Source organism: Ruditapes philippinarum, unplaced genomic scaffold (genome assembly GCF_026571515.1).
Source record: "Ruditapes philippinarum isolate M1 unplaced genomic scaffold, ASM2657151v2 ctg1375_1_1_1_1, whole genome shotgun sequence".
Lineage (NCBI taxonomy): Eukaryota > Metazoa > Mollusca > Bivalvia > Venerida > Veneridae > Ruditapes > Ruditapes philippinarum.
Genome location: NW_026857788.1, coordinates 351,344 through 361,386, shown reverse-complemented (window position 1 = coordinate 361,386; position 10,043 = coordinate 351,344). Strand labels below are relative to the sequence as shown.

At 33.1% G+C, this 10,043-nt stretch overlaps 1 protein-coding gene across 1 annotated transcript; it reads left to right on the top strand.

Annotated features, from left to right (window-relative positions):
* Positions 1-4,125: 4,125 nt before the first annotated feature.
* LOC132751061 (uncharacterized) lies at positions 4,126-6,608 on the top strand. Its single transcript, XM_060741170.1, has 4 exons — positions 4,126-4,284; positions 4,547-4,951; positions 5,111-5,429; positions 5,572-6,608. Exons 1-4 carry the CDS (start codon positions 4,270-4,272, stop codon positions 6,606-6,608), a joined length of 1,776 nt encoding a protein of 591 aa, XP_060597153.1. The 5' UTR covers positions 4,126-4,269.
* The last annotated feature ends 3,435 nt before the right edge of the window (positions 6,609-10,043 follow it).

Genomic DNA, 10,043 nt, shown 5'->3' with positions numbered 1-10,043 from the left:
ACTTTTTGTGAAATCTCACTAAACATACAAAATACATGATAGTTAATTGAAATGGAATTTTTTATTAGTCATGAACAATGACTGACAGACATTAACAAACTTACTTCCCGACGGTATTTTTAATTTACATGTGAATTTTTTTATTGGACCGTTAGACAGCTATTTAATAGTAATTTAATATTAGTTTAATTAAAAAACAAAAATTATATTTTTAAAAATTAATTTAAATTACTTTTTATCAAGAATAAAACTTACTCCATTTTCCTGCTTGAAGGCCATTTTGGCAGCTGCCGCTGATGACTTTAACAGAAATCTTCTGTTTACTGTTTCTCCAGCCCGAGTTTCCATCTTCTGTAAAGTAAAAATAATTTGGAATGAGGGGTCACCGGATTTTTTTTAAAAACCCCTTTTGTTTAAAAAAGTGAATAAAAGTGATCACTGGCGGGACCTATTAGGTTGGGAAAAATTGCTTCAATTAAATTTCAAAAAGCTCAAAGGGAAAATTTTGTTTTGAAGTACAAAGTATAAAAAAAGTTTTGTGTAATGCTTAAAATAAGTTTTTTACATTTCAAAAATTTAATTTTGGAAATAATTTACAAAAAAAAAATATAAAAAATTTTCATACCTTTAAGTTGGAAAGGGCTTTAGTTGGGATGTTTAAAATTGTGGGGAAAAATGTTTTTTAACAAAAAAACTGGGCCCCCCTATGTTTTTATTTCTGTAAAATAAAAGAACAAATTTTATTAAACATGGAAAATTTTATAAAACTTCTTTAAAAAAAATTTGGCAATTTTTTATTTGTATTTTCAAAGGGCTGGTTAACATTATTATACCAATGTGGCACCTAAGATGTGTGATGATTAATATATGCATAATTAATGCTCATGCAAAACAGCAATAATATGCACACATAACAATACAAATGTAGCTACTTTATGCTGTGGTGACGCGTCAAAATTAATTGTGTGAACATGACTAACTCTTATTCAACATGACATAAAATTGATAAAGACATGTAAAACAAAGTAATAAACCATGTACAAAACTCTGGAAAAAAGTGATCCCCCGGAAAGCATTAATCACAACAAAATAACATAAGAATTGCAGACTCGTTTTTGATTGAGTCTGAACATGAGGGGTACTGAATAAGTGCAACATCCCTCACGACCCCTAGCACCGGCTTGAGCAACACATTACAGTGTTGGCATCAATGGATCCCGAAGGACAGGAAAATATAGCAACACTTGAAGTGAAGTACATGGCAACTTTTTACGGCTTGCCACACGGCAGTTGTGAAGTACAAAACTCTGGAAACAAAGTGAATCCCTCGGAAGCATTAATCACAACAAAATAACAAAAGAATTGCAGACTCTGTTTGATTGAGTATGTACATGTGGGATAATGAATAAGTAAATCACATCTTCTGCACTTATTAATTTAACTCAAATTATAACAATCAATATTATTTCAATGCATGTCAATCTTTAAGTTTAATAGGCATAGTCAATCTCTCTAATTTTTCATAATAAAATTTCATTCCATATTCATTTCAATAAAATGAATGCATGTATCATAAAAAATAAGCATACCGTGTCCCAAGTTTAGTATTTGCAGCAAAACATGGCATGCCTTTTTTGTTTGTTTCGGTGTGTTTTCCCGTATGTCACACGGTTTCACAGCTTGCACAGTCCACATTTTGACATATCACGTACAAAAACCCTGACAGTCCTTTCTTCTGCTCACCGATAACATTATATGCAGTAAGAGGCACAGGCCCTAAACCCACATTCTTTTACAGACTTTTAGATTATCCAATAAAACACCAAATTCAACCACACGTCTACCTTTCCCTCCACTTGTTGTTGAAAAATTTGTTTGTTTTCCTTTGTTCCGGTATTCCTGGAATATTAATGTCACCCGAAGTGTTGGATTACCCACGACGTAGTTGTGGTTTTCTATAATATTTCTATTAGTCCGTAATTTTTCACAAACCACCCCGTTTTAACTTAAAAAATCGTCCGTACTTATCTCTCACGGGCGCAGCCATTCTACTTTTGAAAACGAGGCTACCGCCTGGTTCCGATATTTACGTCTTTCATACAGCGGAGCCGGGACCGGTTATATCTAGTTTACGCCGGTACTCGGCAAAGCGCGGAATCCCGACAATGTACGAAATAAGGCGTAATAAGACGAAGATTATTAGAGTCGGAAAGCCTTAAAAAAAATCAATTTATCTGAAACCCTAAAATGCCTATCATTCAGTTTCGTTGCTACTTTGTTAGCCAATAATTACGGTTCTTTGTGATAATTGTAGAGTTCGTATCAAGGGTTGTTCAAAAATTGTTAAAGGGAGTTGGTCTGTAATGGGCGGTCTATTAATGAAAAAAAAAATCTACAAAACAACAATTTTTCTTCAAAATGATATGTAAGGCCATGTTTTAACATGGAAAAACGCGATTTGGGGTAATTTCATGTATTTTCATCATTTTCTAGATGGTAACCCATTACCAGATATATACGCCTTTCTACGCCTTTTTCACCCCCCCCCCCCCTTTGTGAAATGGTGAAAAAATGCCTTATTTAGGCCCCCAACACATGTTTTTGTTTGAGAAATGTTGTTTAAAAAAAGTGACCACTTTTTCGGCGCCGTCCCCCATCCAAAAGATACGTCAGGGGGTTGCCAGAAAGGTCGAACCAACGCTGAAAAGCCTTTGTCTCTATTTCAATCCGTTGAGAAGTGGCAGCACTTTGAAATCAATTTTGATGAAAAAAAATCAACGCAAAATATTGATTTTTGGCAATTTTGAGATGTCCCCTAGTTGCCATGGTAACAGGAAATTTAAGACTGAGCATGTTGTTACAAAGGCAATGGTCCAGTCAACATTTGTGCCAAGTTTGATTAGAATTGAAGCAGTTTTTTATAGTCTTATAGCAACTTGAACTTGTAACGGGAGACTTTTCAATGAAAACAGCCATTTTTACAAAATGCTCATGCGGTAATGGGTTAAACAATTAATGATCATGTTGGTATTTTAAGTATCATACGTGAAAACAAACCACGAAAGAATTATATATGGATGTTGTTGGTAAGTGTTAGATGATCAGTATATCTCTATAAAGCAGAAAATAAAATGTTCTAAAAATAAAATTTATAATTCATCATAAGAACTTTATCAATATTTTGCTTTCCAGAAATATTTCATAAGAATATCCAAATGATACATTCTATTGTTTTTGTCAATATTTGAAATACTAATGGAAAATGTGACCATTGTAGCTCAATGCACTTTAATTCATGGATTATTTACAAGTCATTCGGGAGTGGTTCTGGGATTGATTTGTTTATACTGAAGTCATTTATCGGTCTAAACATAGGTCCAATATTCTGTAAAACTTAAATCATGTTGTTTTCAGATATCGTAAGTCCTCTCGCTCTAAACTGACATTAAGCTCATTTTTTCGTTGTCCAGTTGAGTTGAATTAGATATATATTTTTAAAAAATTGGCTATTTTAATGGTGATTGAACAATAATTGATAATTAGAAATGCTAAGGATAAAATATTTAAAAACCCTGCCTAATATATAAAAATACTGCCTTACTCTCTAATTTCTTTTATCACCTGAGCTCTGAAGCTTAAGGATATTTGTAGAAATTTGCACATGCCACGTTGGTTATTGAATATTCCTTAAATGTAGAAAATGAAATTGGACACAAATTTGGCAAAATGTTAACTGATTTCGACTTTTTCCAGTACTCTCAATTTAACATTTCAAATGGCATGCACTAATGTCACTATAATATACGATGATTAAAAGACAGCAATCTTTTCACATTAAAGGTACTCAGCTGATGACCAAATGCCTAAAAACTTGAAATTTGATTTTCTTATACATTGATCAGCTTGGCCACAACACAGTGGTTGGACAAACCTGTACACCACAAAATTTCTAAACAAATGAACCAATGCCTGTGTATCAATCATTATGGAGGTTGCTATGGAGATTGTTGGTAATAAATTTATATAAGCCTCTGGAAATTCACTTCAATTCAAAATAGTACATGAAGTTATATTGCTTTGATAAAAAATAACTAATACTAAATTGTACTCAAAATGTAGCCTCGGGTGCCCTTATTCCGTGGGAGTCGTGGTTCCGGTGATTTTTGTTTACTTCCTGTCTCGCGCGAAATCGATGACGTCATACGTCAAGTGCTTGATAATATTTTGTGTATTGCAGAACGCAAACAACGAATAGAAAATCAGCTCAAAATGCGAACAAAGCAGGTAAAGAAGGGTCATAACATTTCATCTTGATGTAAATTTGTATTTTTTACTATTTCCAATTCATTGCTTTTAAAAACTGCCTATTTTTGCTGCAAAAACATCATTTGAAAATTTGACAGCTGATTTATGCTTGTAAACAAACCTCCATTGACATTTTCCCATCGTGCAATTTTCGGTAAGTTAGGGCTAAGCACATTTTTCATAAGTGGTTTTCAGACCTATTTCTTATGTGATTTTTTTTTATCTTAAAACTGCTTTTCAGCAAAATCCAAAGAAAATTCATCGTAAAAACAGGCTTTACTCCCCTACAGCATTGACAAATGCCTATATGCATATAAAGGAGCATGGCACATCAGTAAGAAAAGCTGCAAAACTCTATGGTGTCCCAGAGAGTACCCTTAGGGACAGAACTTTAGGGTTAGTTCATATTGATACTCTGTCTGCTGGTGGACAACCCTTGTTTGACGAGTATGAAGAGGCTAATCTTGTCAGCCATTTCAAAACTATGGCAGGATATGGCCATGGGTACACAAGACAAGAGTGTGTTGACATTGCCACTGATTATGCTGTCCAGTTAGGTCGCCGAACTCAGAATAGACCACTCACGATGAAATGGATGAGAGGGTTTTTAAAGAGGTGGCCAGAGTTAAAGGTTGTTAAACCAAAAGTAGGTATTTTTCGTTTTATATTGAAATAATTCACACCTAAGAATTAAATATATTCAAGTACAGTAGACCTATATCATAATATGCATTAAAAATGTGTTATTCATAATTAGTATTCAATCAAGTGTTATTCTTAATCATATTATTATTCTCCATTCTAGGGTCTAGAACACGCTCGTGCAAAAATGGCATCACATGATACAGTGATGAAGTACTTCATTAACTTAAAAGAAACAATTGAAAACCACAAAATTGAACCGCATTTGATTTTCAACATTGATGAAAAGGCAGTCAAAGTTGAACATAAGCCTCCTAATGTAGTGGCAAGTTCTAGTTACATCCCCTCTGCTGTTACCTCTGGCAAGGGACAAATTGTAACTTTGATTGGTGCTGGAAGTGCAGCTGGACAAGCTATCCCCCCTTTTCTTGTTTTTCCAGGACAGCGCATGAGGTCTGAGCTTATGATTGGAGCATCGCCAGGTTAATTATTTAATTAAAAAAAAAGTTAATTATTTAACAAATATCTTAATTTAATACTGATATTTTTAGCATATATGGTAGACTTTTTTCACAGTAAAATATTATATTGGCATAGTTAAATCAAACTATTTTTACATTTCAGGTGCTGATGGAACAGTTAGTGAAACCGGCTGGTCTAATGGCAGCATTTTTAGAAATTATTTAGAACATCACTTTCTTAAATTTGTTCCTGGACGCAATGATAAGAAAATCCTTGTGATCCTAGATGGGCATAAGTCTCATGTGTCTGTAGGTCTCTCTGAATGGGCACATAAATTAGGAATTGTAATTTTCATATTGCCTCCCCATTGTAGCCACATTCTTCAGCCCATGGATGTAGGATGTTTTGGCCCCTTTCAGAAAATATATGATATAAAATGTCACAAGCTCATTAGGGAAGTTTCATCAGTAATTACCAGATACAATATTTGCCAAGTATCTTGTTCATCCTATCTAGCTGCCCTTACCCCAAATAATGTCCAGGCTGCATTCCGCCGTGCAGGCATTTACCCGTTTGATCCCTTGGCCATTGCACAGGAGAAACTTCTACCTGCAGAGGTGTTCAGATCATGTTCTTCTGACACTGATGTCAGTGATGATAGCCAGGCAACAGTGATAGGTGGGGTCCAGTCAGAATTAAATGAAATGTCTCCGGACATTGTAAATTTCTTGCACCAGAAAGAGGCTAGTCTTAAAAGGGTAAAAAATGAAAACAAAACAAAACCAAGAAATACCATGAGTAAAATTGTTGCAGGTAAGGAAATCAATGAGTCTGTACTAAAACAAATGACTGAGCATGTTCAAAAACAAGGAAAATCTAACCTGTCAAAATCTAATGTTAAGCCAAGTAAACAGCAAAAGAAGACCCCACCATCACCACAACCTGGGCCATCATGTATAAATCTTGTTGAAAATGTGTCAGATACTGACAGTGAAATTGAAATTGATGAGTCTGAACTTTGTTGTAAATGCAAAAAATTTACCCCAGTTGAACTGTTGAACTGCAATTTTGTAAAGTTTACAACATGGGGGCAGTGTGATTCTTGTGGCCACTGGGTGCATTTGATTTATTGTACTTCTGAAAGAGTCTTAAGGCGTGGAGATCACTTTGTTTGCCCATGTTGCAAGGAGGAAGAGTGAATTTGCATCCTTGCATATTTGTGACTTGATAACAAGATGTAAATAAACTAAATTGGAAATTTACTTCCTTGAGAATATGTGCAATTATAACTGATTAAAATTGTGAAAAATTTATGTTTTGAATTAGAATTACTATGTATAAAACATATGTACCTGTAGAACCTAATATAAAAATGTAAGTGGCCTAATTGTTGTTTTATTCAGAGTTACCCCCCTTGATTAGCATGTGTATGACGTCACCGGAATCAGGGCACCATGTTTTTACAGAATAATTTTTTGAAGGTGGTTAAACTTTTGAAAAAAAATCATGAACTACTTATGCTATTTTAATAAAAACCAAGGCATTTTGAAGGTAAGTTATTTGTTTTTATTTGGCAAATGTTACAACAGTTTTTTTCATTCTTAAAGTTGGTTTTATTCTCAATCCTGTCCTTATATCACCGGAACATGGGCACTTGAGGCTATTTTGTTAAATGTAGTTATTGAACCAAAGTACCACTTGAACATGCTATTGTCAGATTCTGTAAATGTTACATTTTTCCATTGATAATTTATTAAAAATAATAAAAAATGAAGCAAAGAAATAGTCTTTACTGTCAGTGACATATATTGTAATATATCTATATACCACGTTGCTGGATCCATTTTAAACGTCCCTCTTTCAATAAAACATCTAGGTGAGTATACTTTATTGTGACGTTTACGATTTTACTTTCATCTATGAGGTAATTAATACCGATAAAAAGCCAAAGAACACGATATTAAGATAATAATCTCATCATTCAATATTCATGTAATGCACAGACGATAGCTTCGAAAATCTTGTGATGCGTTCTTGTTTAGAGTCTTGGAATAAGTTCATATTTTTGACCGCTTCATTTTTCTTACGTTTTCAGAACAAAATAGATTAAGTCTGTTGACCAGCTGCAGACTGCCATGTAAATACGTGATAATTTCACAATGTATTTATTATTTTTGATCGATCAACCATCCTAATATTCTTTTGCTGAATTATTAATGGGCTTGTTTCTGTGTAACTGATTTAGTTAATTTGTGAAAACAATTTTCCAGTGTTTTGCAGACGGAGAATTGTGACTTCAAAGAAATTACATCACATATCAAATAGGATTACATTAAATAACTTATTAATTGAGCATAATTCATCAAAGATCGGCATTATTTTTTACGTTTGAAACAGAACTAATTGATGAAATTTATAGTGAAAATATTTACAAAAAATAAAAATTTTGATAAAACTGGCAATAGCGAAACTGAAAAAAAATATAAAAGGAAATCTTAAACGAAGGAGAAATTTTGAATGTTGACAAAACGGCCAGATGACCAAGATTTCACAGGAAGAGCCACATCTGAGTATGATACGGGGACCCAAGATTAAGCAGAAGAAAAAAGGCGCGGGGGCTAGTCATATGAAACAAGCTGGTAGTTCTGTTGAATACCACAGGTCGGAATCCAGTATTAGTCCGTCTTTAACCAGGAGGTCTTCTTTACCCCAACATCACGGTGCCGAAAGGTATTTTATAATAAAGAGCATTTTAATTTTGACAAGCAGATCTTTATATACATTTAATTAAATGATTCTTTGCATAATGCTTTAGTTAGTTATACATTTCTTGTTATACATAATTGTGTTCAAGAGAAATCACTTGGAAATATGACACTAAAATTTGACACATGTATTGTATATCAAATTGATCAAATCATTCAGCTTCAAACCTTTAACGAATTCTAACAAATTCAAATTATTACCCATACTTTAACTTAAAACGCTACTATGGTATTGAATTTCTTGTATAACTTTTTTTAAAAATATCAACCTACATATGACATTGTCCAAACAACTATGTGTATTGTAATGAATGCGAGTGGTCATTGTTGTTGTTTTTAATCAATCAGTAAAAATACATGGACATTTATAAAGAGTGAAATATTTACAAACCATGATGTGATGCCTGAATAGAACGCTTTAATATTGATATTTATAAAACGCCGAGGGTCAATAGGGCTAGACAACGCGAATGTCTTTTCATGCTGCTCTATAAAAATATATGTACATGTACATCATTTTGGGTCAGAATCTCGTTCACATGAACACACATAAATTTCATTGTAACACAATTAATTTACTTCCACTTGGAGTACAATAAGTTAGGTTATCACAGGCTAAAGTATACGGGTTCTAACTTTATCATGATGTTTATATAAATAAATAAATAAATAAATAAATAAATAAAACTATTTACATTGATACACGATGTATGACTGATGGACCGTATAATGTGTATGCATTCTAGACTTAATAAGGGTCCATCGGCCCTTTCAGGCATTGCATGCGAATACGGACCCCAGGCATGTCACCATTCATGTCTTTAAAGGTTTTTACCTACAAAAAGGTGAGCTATAAATTTTGAATTCAGTAATTAACTGAATGATACTAAATATGTATGCATGTCGATATTTTGTGATTGTTTACTAGTGACCGATGGACCGAGTCCGACCGCTCTATTAAATTACTGTCACATGCGCATGTTCATCGTTCATGTCATTTGTTGCGTTGAATTAATTTGCATAATAGTATAGTGAATCCTTTAGATTGTTTTGTCGGGTTTTGCTTTTTCATTCTAATATTTATGTATGATTTAGATTTCTTTTATTTATCTAATTTTTTTGCGTTGCTTTGTCTCTTTCGAGTTAAAACAACAAATAAACAATATTTTTTTTAAAAAACGAAAGACATTATTCAAGATGCTGCAAAAGTATTGAACTATTTCCACAGCAAGAAATTACAAAGGTTTTTCACCTTGAAGTCAAATATAGAATGACATAATTATTGTCGTGAACAGAATCATCACGAGAACACGTGTGGCGTGGACTAGAGCACGCGATTTGCAAACCTTAAGCCCTGCATTATGAACTAATTTCAATTGTAAAGACCATGTAGACAGTAGACATTTTATTTTATTTTATTATAACATGCAAAATAACGAACAGTGTGTGACAACAACATATATGCATTATATCCACAATCATCAAATGTTTGGAGATGATAATTTTCGATTGACAAAGAAAATACATCAAGTTAAAATGTGTAACGCTTTGGAAAGGCAGATTTGCTTTAAAGCTATAAACAACAAGCGTCTTTCGCGATCATAACCTTAATTCAGTGACTAAACATTTAAAAAGGGTACCAAATTTTGACTATACTGATATCTTCATATAAAACATTTCTCAACATATTTCTCAACATATTTCTATATTTCACAATCGTCAAAAAGTACTTAAATTCGGATATACCTCGATTTCATAATTGTATTTTAAATGCACGAGTTCGAATACTTGTTTAAATGGTCTGAAAAAGCTAACACGTTAAAAACTATGTCATTTAAAGTCACACACATATCATAATAAAGAAACCAA